This window comes from Chelmon rostratus, chromosome 3, assembly GCF_017976325.1.
Source record: "Chelmon rostratus isolate fCheRos1 chromosome 3, fCheRos1.pri, whole genome shotgun sequence".
In the NCBI taxonomy this organism is placed as follows: Eukaryota; Metazoa; Chordata; class Actinopteri; order Chaetodontiformes; family Chaetodontidae; genus Chelmon; species Chelmon rostratus.
The window spans coordinates 21,907,759-21,929,127 of record NC_055660.1 but is presented as its reverse complement, the minus strand read 5'-3'; the positions used below and the strand labels follow the sequence as shown (position 1 = coordinate 21,929,127).

Sequence of the window (21,369 nt, the reverse complement as noted above, 5' to 3'; positions counted from 1 at the left end):
GCCAAGTAAGCATGTTCTTGTTTTGATCTCTGAATAAATCATGAATGTAGTGCGCGCGTGATTTAACAACGTGTTTTAACAACAAGTCATGAAGCATGCAGATGAGATGCCACTAGTGCAGGCGTAGCCTACAGATGCAGTGTCGCCGTGATTCTTAACTCAGGCATTACTGTAGAGCTTGTAGTTAAACAGATCTGCCGTGCGTAAAAGTCGTGGCACGGTTCCCGGCGATGCTCGCGCTTGACGCAGCGGGTGAACTGCGTGTTTGCAGAGTCAGGTAGAGCGAGGCGTCAATAATCAGTGTTATTAAACAGACCGGAGAGGTCACTACGATTACACATCTGTTGCAGTTCATAAACAGCAGCGGCGTCTAGTGCGTAATTACGGAGACGACTGTTTTTTTTTTCGTCCTTGGCCAGAGCGCACACTTGCATGCTCTGAGCCTCTCTCTCTCTCTGTTACTCACAAAGTCACGATTACATTTGAGACAAGAGGCTGGACTAGATAAGCTGCAGGTCAGAGCACTTTGTCTGCCTTTTTATGTGATACCTTGAAGTGTGGTCCTCCTGCCTCAGTTCCAAAGTGAGCATGGGAACTAACATTGCAGAAGCGGAGACTCTCTTCTTAAATCAGTGAAAACAGGAGGAAATCTCCATCTGGACTCCGTGGCACCACCTTCGTCTCCACAATGGAGCCGCTAGACCCGACCCACTGGCTTTCCCTCTCATCAGACTTCAACTCCACTCCCCCTCCATACCTCTTTTCCTACCCATGCCCCTTCAACATCTCCTCCAACCTGTCCACTCAAAGCGTCCCCTTCCAGGGCAGCAGCACTCTGATGACAGCAGTCATCTCCCTCACAGTCTTCATGGTGGGTCTGACTGGCAACACCCTGGCCATATACGTGGTGCTGCGCTATGCCAAAATGAAGACGGTCACCAACATCTACATCCTGAACCTGGCTGTGGCCGACGAGCTCTACATCATCGGGCTCCCCTTCCTCACCACACAGAACGTGCTCTCCTATTGGCCGTTCGGCTCCTTCCTGTGCCGCGTGGTCATGACCGCAGACTCTATGAATCAGTTCACATCTATCTTCTGCCTGACGGTGATGTCCATCGATCGTTACCTGGCCGTGGTTCATCCAATCCGCAGCACCAAATGGAGACACCCCCGCGTGGCCAAGGCCGTGAGCGCAGCTGTGTGGGCCATGTCCTTCGTGGTGGTCTTACCTGTGGTCATTTTCTCTGATGTTCAGGTATGAACTTCAGTCCTGGTCATCACTCTTTGCCTTTAAGTGCAAATTAGCTACAATTAATATTAATTTAATTAAGAAACAAACCCAAAACAAACAACAACAACAACAACAAAAAAAAAACAAAACAAAAAAACTCCAGTATGTTTCTACTCAGACCAGCTTGATAGTTCCACAATATGTTTTAGTTAATTAAATATTGAATATATCACTTTCCACAGCTGAATAGCAAGTTTTAGATAATTTTTTTTTTTCTTGCTAGGCTGTATTAAGATTAAATGTCTCTTTGGAGAGTGCATCTGCCTAGAAAATGTCTCTCAAGGGTAAATTTGAATCTAAAGCCATCAGACATTTAGCTTATCTTAGCATAAAGACTAGAAATAAGGGGAAAAAAAGCCTGGCTCTGTCCAAAGGTCACACCAACAAACACATCTAGAAATCACTTAAAACCACAGTGTAAAAATTAGTTCTCCATATTCACCTTCACACATGTGAATATCTACAGTTATGTATTGGACTATTTCAAGGCCAGGACCCGTCACTTTCTGGCCACTGGTCCTGGTCAATAAACTTAGAGGTGCTGTCTCTGGTAGTCTTTGTGCTAAGCTAAGCTAACTGTTTCCTGACTGTAACTTCATATTTGCAATGTAACATTACTGTAATACTGTACGCACACTTAATGTCAAACTATTCGTTCAAACAATGTACAATAAAATAGAGTTTTCTGTTCCTTTAATTACATTTGAGTCATCAGTTTGAGTTTTAAAAGCCTTAATGCCGGACTTGCCAAAAACATAGAATTCACATTTGGCCAGCAGCCAACTTTAAAAGGAAGCTACCTGATGAAAGCACATTGACAAAATGTGTCAGAACTGGTTCAACATCATAATATTAATTCAAGTTGCTCTCAACAGTATGTTTATATTACCGTTATTACCAATGGATAAATCATGACAACGTTAAAAGGTGGTGCTTGTAGTGATAAGGGAGTTGACCCTGACCCTGTACATTACTTATCCTCAGCTTGTTTTGGTCTTGCAGCTCAGAACTTCATGTTTTTGGTTCACTTCTGCTGCAACTGCTACAGTTAAAACGCTCTGATAAATCCACTAAACCCTCTGCACACTACCTGTACAGCACCAAATAGCAAATTGTCCATAGTCAGAGACTAGTTAGTGAATATAGCAGTGCATTCACCTTAAGAGCCACTTGGTGGAGACCAAAACCTGAGCTGCAAGAGAGTGAATATTGGACTTACATTCATCAGGAGGCCAGAAACACAACTCCTGAGAAATGGTAATGTTTCTCTGTTACTGCTGGATGAGTAAATAACCAAATAATTGGTAACAAGTTCACCACATCAACTTAAAAGTTGCTAATATGTAAGTGTTGCATTTAGAGCTTGTTTCACCATGTGCCCAAAAAGTCAATTAATTTCAGGGGCAGTTAACTGGATGTAAAGAATGGTTCGACAGTTATTACCTGTTAGCACACAAGCTGAGCACAGTGATGTGTGAAAATATCTTCCACAGTGCAAAATTGCTTCTTTAAACCCCACAAAAGCTGACAATTAATTAGCTTTTCTCCAAACGACCCTTCCTGCACAATTTCAGAGCTTTGTAGTGTAAAACTTATCCTCTGGGCCTCAAAGTTCGCCTCCTACTGTCTATATTTTACTCCTGTCTGACTGAGCAGATGATGACTGATTTCTCAATTTGATTTCTTTTAGTGTTCAAATTTATCCAGGTCATTTTATTTCCCTTTAGGACACATTTAACTCCTGCAACATGATCTGGCCAGAGCCAAAGAACGTGTGGTCAACAGCCTTCATTCTCTACACTGCCACGGTGGGCTTCTTCGGACCGCTGCTCATTATTTGCCTCTGCTACCTACTTATCGTTATCAAGGTGCGTATGTGTGTGTATGAGGCTGATCATCATTGCTCTCATATTCACCCTGCCCCCTCACCATTAGCAGAATTCAGATATCGTTGGTGTGATATCATCCTGCAGGTGAAGTCCTCAGGGGCACGGGCAGGCTTCACCAAACGTCGACGTTCTGAGCGCAAGGTGACGCGAATGGTGGTGGTGATCGTGGTGGTGTTTGTGCTCTGCTGGCTGCCGTTCTTCATCATCAACATGGTCAATCTGGTGGTCATCATCCCAGAGTCCAGCGCCACTGCCGGCATCTACTTCTTTGCCGTCATCCTGTCCTACGCCAACTCCTGCGCCAACCCCGTGCTCTACTGCTTCCTGTCGGACAACTTCAAACAGAGCTTCAGTAAAGTAGGCTGAACATCCCCCTGGGCATAAAAACAGTGTGAAGGTGAAGCATTAAGAAATAGACATTTCGGGAGATATGCCTATTTGATTACTCAGAGGAGAAGATCTACACCACTGCTGCTTCTGTTTGATCAATATGAAGCAGGGGGAAGCAACTAGTCTAGGGATATCGGGATTTGTGACCACTATTGTATTAGATAAAATTTTACTAATTTTGTGTTGTGAACTTTTGTATTTGTTGAGATATTGTGTTGAATCTAAGCTAAACAGAACGAGGCGTCAAGTGTTGTTGGAGGTGTATTTCCATGCAGTATTTCTGAGCAGACCGGCAGTTCATCCCAACATTCAGTAATGGAGCTAAACTTCTAGGCCAAGCACACTGTTTTATGTACTTTTAAACTGAACGCAGGCGCACAAAAAAAGCCTGACTTCCAATAATGTGTGTTAGTAGTAGGCTGCCTGTGTAGCATGGCTTACTTGCTTAATTACTTTACTGTGTAGTTTATTAACTGGCCACAATGGTGTTATTTTAGAGCCATTATGTGTTGTATTTGTGAAATCCTTACTTTGGGGCTGTCTGGTGGTCGTATCAAGAATGACAGTAAAGCACGACACCATAGTCACATAGATGTGACCCTGGGACACTGAGAGCAATAAGCTGAAAGGATGTCAGGACTGCACCAATTTTCACTGGGGTTGGCATTTTTAAAAACAACACTTCTGTCATTAGAACAATATGAAAGATGTTGAAAAATCCAGAAAAGGCAGCTTTTACTAAATTCAGCATCCCTTACTGCCCAGAATGTCTGTACATTAATTCAGGCCCCTTTAAAATGCTTTTTTCTTATCCTATTATGTTCATATGGTCAATGGACCTTCAACTCGATGGCTCTTGTCGCTCGTGGAGATTTCCGAGGCAGCTCCAGAGCTTACATTCACAGATAATTGTTGTTGTGGCAATGCAGGTGCTGTGTGTGAGGAGTATGAGGTGCAAGGCAAGTGGTGTAGATGACGGTGACCCCAGCGCCCCGCGCACTGAGAAGACCACGGCACACGACTGCGTCCTGCTCTCCACCCGTAACCAGGTCTACCACGACCCCCAGAGCAGCCAGGTACTCTGCGTGTCTGCGTGTGTTTATGTGTTCAGGCCAAAAAAACAAAACAAACGTAATTCACAAAAAATCCATGTCTAATGCAGCACTGACTCAAATGGGAGACACGCATTATTTGATTTGCTGATATTTTAAAGGTGCAATTTGTGATATGTATGTAAGAATTTTAGCTTGAAACATTCAAAAAATTAAGTAACCAGAATGTGAAGAAATAAGAGTTTTAAAGTTATGTCAAAGACATCTATGTATTGTGTTGCAGAGATGGCTACAGAGGTTAGCGTGCTGACTAGCTGGCCCCAGCCCACTTAGTAGCTAAAGAGGTGATAGTCTGGTAGTATAACCCCATAATATAGTTTCAGATGAGCTGTATCATGCTGTAATATGCAAGTGGCGAGTTTCCCATATTTGACGAGCTCTCTTAGCTATTTTTTAGTCTAATAGCAAACAAAATAAACTCACAAAATATCAAGAAAAGAAGTATTCTTACATCTATTTGAGAAAAACAAAACCGTACACCTTCTGAATTGGAGTTTCTCTCTTTTACTGGACTAAGACGAGCTTAATTGCATCGTTAACTCATTGTAAAACACACTTCATTCAAACTCAACCAAACAAATTAAAACTCACTAAAACAATGAGTTCAGCGTGAAAATATTCTGGCTCTCCATGCTGCTGATGCTAGACCTTCCTCCCGCTGCTCTCCTCGTTCACGGCTGTCCCATCGTCAAACTGGCCTCCTTTGGTCCGGCTGTGTTCACTGGGAGGCTTCTGAGCCCGGTTCTGTTGCCTGTGGTGTAAACATTGACACTACCCCGGTGATCTGAGCTCTCAGACAGGGCAGACTTCAGTCTGCTAACAGATCCACTAGTTGCATGACTAACTGAGCTAACTAACTAAAAGCAGTTAGCAGCTACGGCCATAGAGAGCAACAGTAAAGAGTGCTTTCTGCAGCAGTTAGTGGTTACTTTGGTGACATGCTGCCCCCTGTTTGTTTGAAATGGCCTTTGACAGCTGACCAGGTGATCTTACATATTGCACCTTTAGGGACAGCAAAGAGATGCTTGGTAAAACCAGATCTTTTCAATACACACACACACACACACACGCATACACACATACACACACACACACACACACGCACACAGGCATACAGGCGTACAGGCACACACATCACTGCAGCTCTCTGCATCATCAGTGAGTCTGATGCATCAGGTCTGGCAGTTCTCCTAATTAAGAGGAGTCCAAGACTTCCGATTTAATCAAGAAGCATGTGTGTGTGCATGTGTGTGTGCATATGAGTGTGTGGATATGTGTGTGTGTGTGTGTGTGTGTGTGTGTGTGTGTGTGTGTGTGTGTGTGTGTGTGTGCGGCAGCAGCTAACTGAAGAGGGATGGTAAATTAATGTTGCTGTGGCAATGATTAGGGAAAATTCTGAAGGCGTGAGTGAAAGATTATGAGATTAAGTTTATGTGTGAATGTGTGTGTGTCAGGGCTTTAACTCTGGAGCTTGGGGCTTCAAAGTGGTCAATTAAATAGAAATCAACTAATAAAGTGTGATGGGTTTTTATAGGAGAGAGCAGTGAGGTGCATTAGACTGACACAGTGGCTCTGCTGAGACTGTCCCCCAGCTCCTTAAACTCTGTCAAGGTTAACAAAACAACAACTTCCTCCATAAGTCACAGATGTGTACACTTTTGCCCCCTGATTGGAGAGCTTGGCTTCCTCTGATTGGATGGTCAGTGGGCAATGCTGATTGGCTAGTCAGTGGGAAGCCTGCTAATTGGCCTGTCAGTTCAGGTGTAAAAACAGGGTCAGAAACCATGTGTGCTAACTTGTAGCTTGTAGCTATGTCATGTACTTCAGTGTGACATACACAGATAGGACATTTGTGTGTCCACCTCTCAGACTTTGTGAAACCGCACTGTTTAAAATATTCATGCACAAATTTTAATTTCACAAGATACTCCTACAGCTACAAAAGCTTTTTGTACATGTGCAAATTATACCCGTGTTCCCAAAACCTTTTCACACAAAATATTTCTACAGCTACAAAACTTTATTACACATTCACAAAGCTTATTATTAGCATTATTATTTTTTGCATGCAATTTTTTCACATGCACACAAAAGGTGATATACAACTGCTTGAAATTAATTAATTAATATTAAATACTAATAACCCCTGTTTGCTTCCATACAAATTAGTGTTAGTACACACACACACAATCACACACACACACACACGCTTTAAACCAGTGGTGCCAAACCTTTTTTGCACTAAAGACCAATTTCTACCGACCCCGAGCAGATTTTTATTGTCTGCTACGCACACTGGAAGCCGAGGTTAGACAGTGAGCTCCCATTTGTCTGTGTGCTGCTCCTTTACGCCAGTTCACAAATCACGCAAATTTTGTCTCAGGCATGAACTCTGACTCTGATTTATCCTCCTAATCAATAAATGAGTCTTGATATGAGTTAGAAAAAGACAGAGAGGAGAGAGAGACAGAGAGACAGGCAGACAGACAGACAGTCACACACACACACACACACACACACACAGAGAGAGAGAGAGAGACAGACAGACAGACAGAGAGAGAGAGCATGATAGACAGTGGGTGGTGGATTAAAAGAAAAATTAAAATTTGAAAATTGAAAGTTAAAGATGTAATCCAGAAGATTTCAGCCCTGGTTGAATTGGTGAAACCTATAGTTAGAATGGTAACAGCAAGTACATTTTAATAGCACAGATCAGAGAATTCGCATCATACCGCTTTAATCCACATTGCAGCCGAATCGCGCATGCATTCCTCTAATGCCGGTTTTAAATTGAATGCGGGAGTGGCAGACCACTAAAAATGAACACTATATAGAGAGGTAATTACTGAATTTAATAGCTGTTGCACATAACATATACGGTATATATGATCGGAAGTGGGGTTTGATTAGAACTTTAGTATGTATGTTATTGTGGTTGCTTTTTAAATTAAGAAATGTAGAAATCTCAGTGACACTCAGGTAGAGATCACACACAGATTTAATCTGCTGCTGAGAGGTTGTGATAATTACTTACCTTGCACACTCATGTATAAAAGTCAGTACATTTTTGTTTGGAGAATGACAGGAGTAATGAGGATAAATGCACCAAAGACTGTGCCAAGCTCAAGGCAATGCAAAAAAATTATTATAAGCTTGTTATAGTTCAGCTCTTTTTCCTAAACGTTTTGTTTCTTCACAGTCTGGTTGCAAATATTTGCAGGCCTGGTACTGGTCAGCTCACCCAGGTAACCCAGAGGTGAATTAACTGTCTTTCTACCTCCCCCCTCCTCGCCTCTCATTTCTTTCATCATCCCTCTGGTTTTGCTTCCTTCATCCTTTCTTTATGTCCCTTCCTCCATGACTCCGGCCCTTGTCTTCCTCTCTCTGAAGATCTCTCCCCAACCTCCAGGCTCGCCTACCTCTCACACAGCAGCAGAACTACACCGCTCCACCCCTACATATCTGTCTCCCTCCACTTGCCCAGGAATCACATCCACCACCGCCACGGTAACCTCCACAGCAGCCTCCATGGTAACGTCCATGGTAACCCCGACTGAACTTCCCACCATAACTGCCCTGACTACACCCCCCTTGTCTGCATCTATAGGTCCACAGGAACAGTAACCAACGGATGGTGAACATCAGATGTTTTAGGAAGTGAAAAGAGAAGCTGAGGAGGAAAAACACGATACGAGACAGTGGAAGCAGAGATGTATTTTGAGGTGATGGATTAGCTGATCAAAATGCATGAATGTTTCCTGCAGGTACAATGTAAAAATCCATTTACTGGACTCTTTTCTGACACACACACACATGAACAGTCATTCTAAATGCATTGCAACATTAATGCTCCATGTTGGCGAATGCATCTCATCAATATTTTTCATGTCTCGATGTGTACCTGCACCCGTCTGAATCATCCAGCTGTTTACCAAGTGCCATTTTTCTTTCCAATGAGTCATCGACATAAGTGCCTTCCCAGCCGCTGTCAGCAATCATCACGGCTCCTTATGGACACAGACACATTTACTGCTGTCTTCTTTTCACCTCCTGTTTTTCTATCATGCATAATGTAAGAATGTATTAAGTTTTTTTTTTTTTTACAAATTCAATTGAGGACAAATGTAAAGGCTCAGTGCGTAGGGTTTAGTGGCATCGAGTGAAGACCGCACACCTCACCCTGGTGGATGTGAAAAACTCGAAAGGTGCTCTCTAAAGCCAGTGTTTGGTTTGTCCATTCTGGACTACTGTAGAAACATGGCAGACTGCCTCTGTAGACACAAAGAGCTCATTCTAAGATATATATATATATATATATATATATATAAAAACCCCACAACAATGAATATTATATAACATTTCTGCTAGTAAATCCGCCTTAATCCTACACACTGGGCCATTAAAGGCAGTAGCATGCTTTCCTGCAGGTACCTAATATCAGAAGTGTCAATCGGGCATTACAGGGTTCTTCCTTGCAACCACACACTTCTGATTTAATTTGAAAAGGACTAAAGAGACTATTTTCAGAGAAAAATCTTGCCTGTTAGAGCTTTAACCAAGCAGCCAAACAGCACGGTGCACTGATTCACTATCAGTCATTTCTATATTATAATGTAAATTCATTAATTCATTTTCCCGCTCACTTCTGTTTCTTTACTGAATGAGAGTGGTTAAATTGTGGTGAATGAAGTTAACATCCGTACAGCTGTGTGGAAAACGTCTGTGCTCGTACTTTTTACTGTTGGTATTTTCAGAAAATGGCTTGCCTGCTGTTTGTCAGCTTCTCAGTGACAGGAAATGTGACTCTTAGCCTGCTCAGTGTTTTTCTGCATACAATTCGCCAGCATTGAACACAAAACCTCTTTCGCCTCGTAATTTGCGTTGCATTTGTGTGTCACATATGTGTGTGTATGTGTGTGCATTTGTATGTACATGTTTTCTCTCTGCAGAAGCCTTCATGCTGGTGTTGTGGTGACATGCTTTGCACAGCGCTTTGTTTACTGTACAATAGAAGTTATTTCTAATCAGACTGGCAGCACAGTACCTCAGCCTCCATTAGCTTCGGTATTTGAAAAGCTTACAGTATATTCCAAATGTGTCCGCCCATAACCTTCCATTATAAAAGGACCACAGCTGTTTTTTAGGATAGCGTGGAGAGGATTGCATCACAGACACAGAAAATACTCATCTCTGATTGGCTGGCAGGTGCCCTTTCAATTCACCTAACAGGACACCTCAGACACATTTCCAATCAACGGCATCGACCAACACATGTAACCGTAGCAACAGTATCTCTGCTTGTGCTATGCCACTACTTAACTAGTTCAGTTAAGTTAATCAGTACAGTGGCCACTGTACAACCACAAAAATATGCTCGTATTATTTTTATTAGGATACCTAAAGTATTGCTGCATTATCGCTTATGTAAACAGTTTCTATTTCATTCATTGTGGTAAAGGTTATTCAATAAAAGTGCATTAGAATCAGCTAAAATTCACATTTATGGAATGAGTTTATTGCAGTGGCGCATAATGGAGGGAGACTGTGTTCAGACTGTGAGGATAGTCGTGCTTTTTCAGCCACTTTTCATCTGTCTAAAAAAACAAAGCTGATCAGGTGGATATAATGGATGGAAACTGTCCGTGAAAGAAGAAAAAAGACATCAAGGCTGTTCATAGTGACAGATTTCACATGAAAATTGGGAGACTCTGTTGTATAATTTACCAGATTATTTATTGTTGTTGCTTCAGTGCTGTATGTCGTTGGAGTTTCTTTGGAATAAATGGTGTGATCTAAAACCAGACATTTCTGCTTGCTGCTCCCAGACACACACATGCATGCACACACACACACACACACACACACACATTTATATCTACATAAACACAAGCCGTCTGCAGTTTTCCCCAGACAGCATCAGCTGGAGGCTCATACTTTGGAACTTCAAGCTGTGCTCAGAAATCACAGCCTGACGGTGGCTGACAAAGTATTCAGATCTATTACACGGTAAAAGTGGCCATTCAGTAAAGCATACTGTACTAAATTCCAAATGTAAATCTCATTATGCAGATTGACCAATTTCTGAATCAGATACATTATTTTGCTGGATCATAATTAGTGATGCATTCATGTGTACATCACTTTATGGAGCTACTTTTAGCTACTTTATATACTGCTGGGTATCTTAACCTACAATAACACATCATAATTTATTAGTTGATCTCTATTTTGGTATTAATAATCTAAATCCAGAAAGGAGCAAGAAACTATAACTGTAAAATAAAAGCAGTGGAGTAAAAAGTGCAAAATTTGCCTCATACATCAAAATTGTACATAAAATACAGTACTTGAGTAAATTGCATTCTGCCCCTGCAGCCTGCTGCACATTCCCACAGGTGATCTATATACTCTATTTAGATGATGATATAACCTTATGCCTTCAATTTGTATGTCAGCAACCATGTCACGTCTCGTTATATGAATTGATGAATACACACATATGAGCTACAGTTATAAACACGCTGCATTGTTTTTCTTCTCTGTGCTCTTTACACTGCTTTAAAATGGGCAAGGCTCCATCAAAAGCAGGTGGTTTTTCCTGCTCTGTCCGTGTACGCTGCCCACGCAAATGCCAGCTTCCAGTATATAAACAAGCTAACCTAATTGAAGCCTGCTAATAAATCTAGCCATCTTGAACCCATTAGCTGCTGCTAGCAGCTGGCCTCTCAAATGGTGAATGCAGGAGAATTTTTATATAGAATATTCAGAATATTTCAGCACATTTACATATTTCCAAGATCAAGAGCGAATGATCAAGTTTTATGTCCACTGATACTTGTTGCACCATAATCTTAACTTTATTAATTATGCACCTCAGAGAAGAGGAACGGCACAAATCCCATCCTAATACCGCGTCGTTGTGTCACTGTGTGTGTTCCTTCTTTCCCAGAAAGGTCTTTGGAGACGGCCCATCTTTGTAATGACGGCAGACTAGATGTCAGGTTGACTCTCCTTCATTACTTCATTACTCATGTAGCCTCTCACACACTAACACAGGCAAATGCACACATGTTCGAAAGTATAACATAATACATTTTACATTATGGCATGATATAATTTACATCATCAAGTCACGGACATGGACATTCACGTGTACTTCCAGAGCAGGATATGTAGTCTTTTTTTTTTATCAGTGTACACTTCATACTCTCAAACACACTAAGACTAGCAGCAGGCAACAATTATTCATAAATCTATCTTAAACCTATATATTGTGCTACACTGAACAGATATGGAAAATGCCTTATTTGGTGTAAGTACTTCTGCTAAGAAGGTTGTTCTCATCTTGGCTTATTAGTTTGTCTGTTGGCAGGATTTCCCATAAGATTAGCAATAAATTTAAATGAAATGTGCAGGACACACCTACCCTCTGGCTGAGGAATGATTAATCGGATTTTGATGAGCTGGGTCCAGTGGGAGAGAAGGACATGTAGAAAGAGATACCAGTAATCTTACTTTAAGACTCTTGACCTTTTTCTTTTCCATCTCTGAGAGCTCTTCTGTTAAAGTGCTCTGTGTTTGTTTTAGTTTAGTCTTTGTGGGCGTACGTGTGAAAGATCAAAGGTAATGTTGAATGCACGCATGGATTAATTAGCATTTGGCAGGTCATTTTTGGGTTGTTTTGTTACCATATAACCCTTATAACCAACAGTTATATAAGAGGTCAATTGTATGACTATTATTGTTAGCTTCATTGTAAAATTTTGTGTATTGGCTCCGAACATCTTGGAACAAAATCATTAGGTAATGACCAGTTTAAGTTTTGTCTTGAGCCCAAGCCCAAGAAGCCTATAATTGCACAAATTTGTACAAAAAGATGAAGAGAAAAGAAATAAAGTGTATGAGAGTGCAGGTTTAAGCATGGAGCTGGTGAAGGTCTGTTTCTGTTGTGTTCCTTCCACGCTCCAATACCATGAAAAACAGCTCTGATTATATCCTCCTGCTGCTAATTATCAACACAATCAACGCATCAGAAAATAACTGTATTAATTTTTTAATTTACAGACTATTCTGATATAACCCATATCAGCTATCCCGACCCACACAAACAAGACCAAACCAGTTGAAACAGTATTTTATAAGTACAGCATAAACTGAATCATACGATTCACATGAATTGTAAACTTTCATCTGAAACAAAAGATCTTAATTTCTGGCTGTAACTCATTCTTACACAGCCTTCCATTTTTGCCATCAGTTCAATGCTCTCGTTTCTTGACTACAAAATCATAATTGAAGTAAAAGACATTCCAGTCAAGTGGCCCTGAAAGCTTGTTATGTGGTTCCTTGCAAAATTCTTCCTCTCTGGATTAAGACTTGACGTTAATCACCTGGGGTTTGACTGTCACTCAGTATATCTGTCTACAGACTCAGGATGAGTGTTTGTTCCACTCCATGTCACATGATAAAAATAATCAAGATGACAACTGAAGCCCCATTGACTTGAAGAAACAAAGAAAGCTGAAGGAAAGAATCAGAAGATTATATAGGAAGCAGGAAATTTATGAATGTAAAAGCCCCTATGGATAGGATAGGGATAGCATCTACTAAATTATTTGTACTTATATAAACCACTGATTCCTACAGGCTTTAAAAGTCTACAATTCACTATAAACACACTTGTCTTAGTAAAGTACCATTAGTTTCAAAATAGCTTCCCAGTTTATGTAACACTTAAAATCATACAATTTACAAGATACAACATGAGAGCACACACTGCTCATAATAACAGCAGAATCAGCATGCAGGTGAGATACAATTTGTCTCATATTGCAAGTTTATTGTGATATATGTTGAAACATTTCCCATCAGTGTTGAGACTGAAGTTCGGGTGGGTTTCACATTTATCTTCTTGGGCTGGGACTGCCCCTGACAGAAGTTGGACTTGCATGGACCGAGTCTAATTGGCCAGTTATCTCTGACATGAACAGGCCAGCCACTGTTGGTGTGAACTTACTGAAAATGATATAAAGGTGATTGAATGTTGTAATTGAGGTGTGTATCTATTGCAACAAACTTAACATGACAGTTTAGAGAGGCCTGCTTATCAAACTAAACTGTGACATTGTTGATTAAATGAGAACAACCGGTAAATATCATGAGTTCAGTGAAAAAGTGACAAATCTAAAGCGAACAAAGGTCAATTATAACAGAAACATGGACAAAAAGTACTTTAAGTGCTCAGAAAAATGGAATTTTGAACATCTACAGTTCTGGGTGGACTGTGTGACACAACTGAAAGTGAGATTGTTTTGGCCATGAATAGCTGAATAATCTCAAAAAGCAGAGAGCACTGACAATATGTAATATCTGCAAACTCAAGTGCTTTCAGCTTGTACAATTTAAAAAGCAACTGATACAAAAAACAAAACAAAACAGGAATGATAAAGTCCACAGAGACGGTTTAACACAGTTGCTGTGAATACAAGTATCACATCACACATACAACTGAACGTGAAACAAAGATGAACTGGAAAAAGAGCAAGTTAGAAAGCAGAACGTCTACCTAGATCTCTGTGTTACTGCTGTTGTTGTTACCGGCTTGCTAACCTCCTGCCAGCTCCAGCTCCTGAGTCGACTTGTCACCAGCCTGCTAGCCTCCAGCTAGTTCCTGTTCTTGAGCTGGCTGGCTTCCACCTCAGACAATTCCCAGGAGTCCCCTTTCTGTGAGACCTGCCTATCTATTGGAACAGCCCCCACATGAAAGCCCTGCTCTGTGCAGTCCACCTGCCCTGTCACCAGCCTCCAGTTATGCTACCGTGCTGTTGACCTTAGGATCTGATCTCCTGGACCTGCACTCCAGCTGGCAGACTCCGATCCTGATCTCCAGCCACGCCGCTGGCCTCCAGAGCGGTCCCACCTTCAGAGGGGTGTCCACCTCCGCAGCCGGCCTCATGTACAACCTCCTGAGGCGTTCCATCTTCACTGCAGGGCCTCCTACCCACCCTCCACATTGGCTCCTTCTTCGCCACTGGTCTCCTGCCCAGCCCTTGGAGAGGTCCTGCCTTCACTACCAGTCTTGCCCATCATCACCCGTCGTCAGGTTGACCTCCTGAGCTCCTCTGCACATCTGTCCTGAGCAGCTTTGCATGTCTGGTCATCCTCCTGCCTGTCCACCAGAGCAGCACCGCCCTTTGACCCTGCCTCCTGATCTTCCTCCCCATCTGCTTCGCCTTTCAGCTTGGCCTTCCAGACCAGCAATGAATGTGCCCCTGTCCAACCCTCCAATATTTGGATACAAAGCCACTTGCCCCCCGATTCTCCTGTTTCCCTTTAATGAATCTTCCTTGTCTCACCTTAAGCCTGTATCTGTGTCCTCTGTACCTAGGTGATAGTCTATTAATAAGTTGGCTGGAGTAAATGTATTCCCATGACAAACTCCCATCATCCACAGGAAGTAATCAAATTGAACTGAGAGAGTTATACTGTTGCATAAACAGAACAAATTAGGCCAACTGATACTGTCATTGAAACTTTAACTCACCAGCATCAGTTCTGTGTCTTATCTCGTCAATATTTTATGTAAAGCAGCGGATTAACCAATTAGTTCATTCTTGAAAACCGTTCGTGTAAGTATCATCAAAATAACAAGAACTCAATAGAAAACTGCTTTTTCAAAGCAAGTTCTTGATTCTTGCCATCAAAATGATTATTTGATGAGCCATTTTGTAAGCTTGGTTTGCTTGACCTTTAGCTCTGCTTTTTTAACAGACAAGCTATGACAACCACACAAGCGTAAAGGCATGGGCATGCTAACAAAGCAGGGAAGGCAGACCACACATTGAGCTGTTCCTCTCGACATACTGATACTCATACTTTTACAACTGATATTGTGCTGCATGAGGCTGAGTGATGATGTGGTGACAGAGAGAAAGAGTGAAAAATGTGTGCGGGTGACAGGGAGACAGAGGTGTAAGAGATAAAGGGTCTAAATGTATGCACATCAGCATATATTTCAGTGAGATTAATTGATATGAGACTAATTATGCCTGAAGGAGACTGGGTTAAACAACAGGCTGAGACAAAGAACTGATGCAGTGACCATTTGTCCTTGACTCGTCTCTGGCTGATACAGTGCCTATGGAAGGTTCTCAGGGCCTCTCTTTTTTTCATTTTTTACCTCGTCAATCTACACACAGGTTTGTGGAGTGTTTTGTGAATTTATTAAAAAGCTGCCCAGCCAAACAAATCAAGGACGAAGGGCCTGGGCCACACAGGTAACCAAGGACCCAAAGGTCTCAGAGAATGAGATCCAGAGTTCCACTGTGGCATCTCCTGTGGCCTAATTTTCCTTTGTTTCATGTAATAACAATAGTAATAATAATTAAAGAAGTCACAGGCAAATAAAAAATAGAATGAACAGTGTCCTCGAGGGCAAATAGTGAACAAGGGATTTAGCAATGTAGCTTGGTCCGAGCCCATTAATGGGTTTGCATACAAGGAATCAATTAAATCAATTTAAAATGTTACAGCAGGCCAGAGCAGAGCAGCTAAAGCTGGACTGTAGGCTGTAAACATCCTTTCTTGATGATGGAGTCATCTTCCCTGCCAATCAACAACAGGGCAATCACTTTCCTCTACTCCTATTCAGCCAATCAGTGTAATTTAGATTTTGCTCCATTGCATGAGATGTGTCACTTCCTCAGTCCTCACCACGGCAATCAGTGGTTTCAGAGATATCGGTTGGTTCTCACGCTTGAATGATTAAACAGTTTGTGAAGCACGACTGTGATCAATCACTGAACTCATGAAACATCAAAGATGTGAGATGCAGGATTCATTCCTCCAACCTTGATCGAAAATGCTCAGATTTTAAACCATATGTGAAGGACAGACAAAGACCTCGCTGTTGATTTAAAACTGTAAAATTATGCAGCAAAATCAATTATATCAATAATATTTGCTATGATCAGTGGATTTGCTCACAGGGGTGAGGTAAATATGTGTGAATATTCCGTGTTAGTTCTACTTTGGTGAACTTTGACAGGCAAATTCGTGCCACTGAGCACTGGCAAGTTCGTCGACAATGCTGCAGAATGGAGATCTAGCTGAGGAGTCAAAAATGGAGGAAGCTATCGCAGCCTGTTAGCTGTGTTTTATGAACCTTTATTTAACCTCTGTTGTCTGAGTTCAGAATTAAGAATCGATGCTATAAGTACGTCTTTGAACTTATTGTCCTGTTAGCTGCAACTGCTTGTTGTTATCTTGCGAAACTGGACGGACTGTTTGAACTGAAATTGGCAAAGAGTGAGCAGGTAGGTGAAGTGAGACAGCAGGTTTTTGGGTGGTGGGCTGGAGCTGGGCAAAGGTAGTAGATTTGAGACAAGAGGAGTACATAACATCTAGAGCACATAACAAAAGCACAGAGCAAAATGGGCAAGACCTGCTATCAGGTCTGTGGTTGATGAGTGTGGATTGGCTGCAGCTGTGGTGGCTGATTGGCGCTGAGAGCAGGTTTGATGAAACCATGATTGACTCATGACTGATAACTCTGTGCGTGAGGTAGAGGTAGATAGATTTTTACATGCGCTGTGATCCATTTTTGGAGCCAGACCACAATTTAAACCCCTCCAAGTATTACATAAGGTGGGCAAATTGAAAAAATTCAACTGTCAAAAGTATTTGGCGTGTAAGCACTTCCATAAGAATGTGTTACTCACACAGAAACCCATGAATGGCAACAAACCTTCCTTCTTGCGGGTAAGTATTGCCGCCCCTCTGCTCTTTGAATAGAATGAAGAATAGTTTAATTTAATTTTATGTGTTCAAGATCAATGCAGTGTATCTCTCGTGAGAGCTCTGTTTGCACCGTATCTTTTTAAGCATGGGGAGTATTTTATGCCTCTTCACCATGCGATTAATGACATTGACATTAAGTGTTAAGAGCTTTTTGTATTACTTATAATGTAGATTGTGTTTTGGATAACAAGTGCAGGGAATAACCTATTAGACAAAATGTTGTGCTATTCATTATTATTTGGCAGATGAACAGCATTGGTAAAAGCATGCCCATCTCCTACAGATGGGAGAACAGAAAGTGTCTCCTTCATGCCCAAAAAACAATGCAAATATGAAAACAGTGACAGAGCACAAAGGCTATGAAAAACCCCCCAAAACCCAAAAAGCCTCCCACTGGGTAGTGCTTTAGGAACACATGCTGCTAAAAGGAGCAATCGCCTCGAGAGAAAATACAAAAAAACAAACAAAAACTTCCAAATCTCATCCCACAACATAAAATTATTAACATGCATGTTTTTATTCTGCCACCTAGATCAACACAGAGCTTCTGCAGCTACAATATTATTAATCACAAAGGGGCAGTGGGGTTATGAGTCACACATAAAGGCAACCGCAAGTTAGTTGAGAGAGAAAAAGCAGAGCTGGGCAAAGCAAAGAGCAAAGTCAACACTGTTGCATTGCTCACTCATGAACGGGTTGCTTCTGTATTGATATTAATCATCTTACTCAGTGAGTTGTGGCCACGTTCAAATTAATCTGTTCTCTGCACCTCTCCATGTTTTAAACATTACATGCTGTTGTGGTTCGTAGTCAGTGCAGCAGCGTTGATTAGAGCTCGGTTTTCCCTCCATGCCCTCTCTCAGACTGAGGAAGAGAACATTGTCCCGTCTGCTCCAGTTCTTCATATCATCCATGCCATCAGCCATTTTCCTCTCTGCTTTGGTGAATCTTTCTTCCAGACCGGTCACTATGTTCTCCCCACCCAATACTCGCTGCTCTGCCTCGGTATTGCATTTGGACCGGCTTTCTAACAATTGTGGATGTTCTTTCCAGATTTCCATTATGTTGGGACCTTGGGTTGCCTTACTAATCAGAGCCGTGGTGTCCATAGTTGGCGCAGGCTCATCGCTGTTTGACAGCAAAGTTTGTTGTTTGGCTAGAAGGGGTCATTTTCCGTGGCTGAATTTCCATCTCTTTGACATTGGCTTGCCATCAAAAGGGGCACTTTTCTTCTAGTCATACTATTACATATTTCAAAAAATGTATGTCCACTGGCTCCCCAACCACAGCCCACAGGAACATGACACGTGATTTCCCACACTCAGATCAGACAGACACACGATGGGAGCGACTTGGTGAGGACCACAGATCTTTGTTTGGTGAAAAATATGTACATATCCGGAGATGCTACCCAGTAAAGACATGAAAAAGCCTTTATGAAAAAGGCGTCAGTTCACAAAGGGAGAGTGGGTCAGATTACCATGAATAATGCTCTCCCCCAGGAGCAGACCTCATTCTACAGTCAAAAAGTGGCCTCCCTGCTGTGGAGTCAGCTTCAGGGATTAAAGACCAAAACAGGAGCTTTAAAGCGGAGGCAGAGGACAGTGAGAGAAATGGTAGTTAAAGCGCTTTGACAATCAGAACAAGTGACACCCAATACCTTTACACAGTGATTCCATGTCCGCTCTGATCAGTCAGCCATTGTGCCTCTTGCAATCATGTATATAAATTAGAGCAATATTTGCTGTTTAGACAAGAGTCAACCTGAAGCCTCTGCAGAAATCCTGTTTAGGTGTGAGTTAGCATGTTTGTATGTGGCTCTCTCTCTCTCTCTCTCTCTCTCTGTGTGTGTTCAGGCCAAATCATGTCTTTCTTTGTTCCACCCCACTGGCGAAATTATGAGACTTTAGTGCCGGACAGCGAAGTCTGCTGGGAAATAGAAATGAGGAGCTGGGGTGTTGAAATATGAAAGGCCACGCTGTCGGCGGTCTGCATTTATCACAGCTCCACAGCACCAGCCTCTCTCCCTCCCTCTCTCCCCCGCCTCCTCTCAACACTCTCTGCTGGTCTTTTCTCATCTCTTCACAGCTCTTCTCAGTGCTCGCTGCAGTGCTCAGCATCAGGCTGGCGCTCCTTTCCTCCTCTTTCCTGACCTCTTTTCTCCAAACCGGACCACACCAATGTCACACATACATGAACAGCTGCACACGTGCATCTGTTGACAATCATCCGGAAGCACCGTAAAGCTTCTGAGTTGCTTTAAAGAGTCATTTGGAGGCTGCAGTCTGTGGCATTACTGCGGGAAGGCGGCTGCAGCAGCATGAGTAAAGCAGTATAAATACCATTTTACCTTTTTAAATGATAATGATTAAAGTCATTTTGAAACTTTCTATGCAAGTGCTTCTGCTGTGGTTCAAGTATGAAAATTTTGGTCAGTTTGAAGGATAAACAAAAAGGCTTATGTGGCTCTCTACCTAATCCTTCCATAACTGCGTGCCTTGGCCTCAACTCTAAGTTTAAATGAGCTGCTGAACATAATTGGCCATAGTAAATTAATAGCATATGTCTTCACTTTAATGAAGTCTTTCACTTTTTAAAACCAGCTAAAAGATAGCATCTATGGCAAAAACGGCCACAGCGTCCAATAGTGAGAGTGATCAACTTATGTGTACATTCCCTGGTTCGTTTAGGCATAATTCCCACTGTTTTTTACTGCTCTCTTATAATAAAGTTTTCTTATTTTGTTGAAACAGAATCTGCATGTCCTGTCACATGCACAGAGCAGTAAATAACCCATTATACAGAGTATAGACAGACAGACAGAGAATCTGAAACATGCTAAATAAAAAAAACACAATGAAGTTATCAGCCTCTGCATGTTCATGCTCTATTTTGCAAAAATTGGTATTTCTTGCGACTTGGCACCCTACAGGTCCACAGTGCAATTCATTGGTATTATTACAGGATGTTACGAGAATATGGGTCTGCATTGTTTTATTTATTGTGAAATCACACAAACACTAACTGGACTGACTTGACTTACGATCAAAAACTAGCAAGTCATCAACTTTGCTAACACAGCCAAACCTCGAGCGAGTTCAACAACACAAGCCAACTAATATAATATTGCTTCTAGTCCAACAGCGAGAAGGCCAGCTCAGCGTCTGTCTTGCAGCCTTTTATTTTGTGAAGCTCTTGCCAAATTCTGAAAGCTCAGTCAGTCTCCCTTTTTCTCTCCTTAGCTTGCTCCATCAACAGCCTCTTTGGTCTCGTCACCTCTTATAGTTTGCTGAAGATCCATAGGTGGTGTGTTATGCACTTCTCACAGGGAATTGTATCCGCTCAACCCAAGTTCCATAGTGCAAAACCAGGAGTTAGCAGCACAGAGTGGCAATGAAAGAATCACCATTCTCCCTGTTAGAACTCAGCGTAGCATCAAAATGATTGTTAAGACAAAATAGTTGCTTTAAGTGTGTATGTTTAAGATTTTGCAGATTTGACTGAGTCAGCAGTTGCAGGTTTAAATATTGAATTATTATATACATTAAGAAAACCTTTAGAAAATGTTTGAAGTTGAAATTCTGAAGTTTAATTTACATACAGCTTTACTCTTTTTGTTGACTCTCACACTCTCAGTGTTGTTTTCAGCTGATGAAGGCAGCTGTTCTCTGAAGAAAAGGAAAAAAGAAAAGGCCCTAAAAATCCACTGTGCATTATCTGCTCCACCAAACAGCAGACAGACACCATTAGCAACTAGCTGGTGAACAGCTGGTGGAGCATTTAGCAGCTAAAGAGACAAATGTTTCCCTCTGGAGTTGGTAGAGACCACAATTAGAGCAAAAAGAGACTCAATATTGGACTAATATTAATAAAGTAAACATAAAAT

General features: G+C 41.7%; 1 protein-coding gene across 1 annotated transcript; it reads left to right on the top strand.

Annotated features, from left to right (window-relative positions):
* The first annotated feature begins 688 nt into the window (after positions 1 to 688).
* On the top strand, positions 689 to 8,309 carry LOC121603968 (somatostatin-like receptor F_48D10.1). The gene is made up of 5 exons (XM_041933316.1): positions 689 to 1,258; positions 3,022 to 3,162; positions 3,268 to 3,540; positions 4,503 to 4,649; positions 8,076 to 8,309. Exons 1-5 carry the CDS (start codon positions 689 to 691, stop codon positions 8,307 to 8,309), a joined length of 1,365 nt encoding a protein of 454 aa, XP_041789250.1.
* Positions 8,310 to 21,369: the final 13,060 nt, after the last annotated feature.

Excerpts from the sequence above, each read along its gene's own strand:
- LOC121603968 (XM_041933316.1), top strand. The coding sequence starts at position 689 with ATGGAGCCGCTAGACCCGACCCACTGGCTTTCCCTCTCATCAGACTTC. Across the intron at positions 1,259-3,021 it reads TCATTTTCTCTGATGTTCAG|GACACATTTAACTCCTGCAA; the intron begins GTATGAACTTCA and ends ATTTCCCTTTAG. Across the intron at positions 3,541-4,502 it reads TCAAACAGAGCTTCAGTAAA|GTGCTGTGTGTGAGGAGTAT; the intron begins GTAGGCTGAACA and ends GTGGCAATGCAG.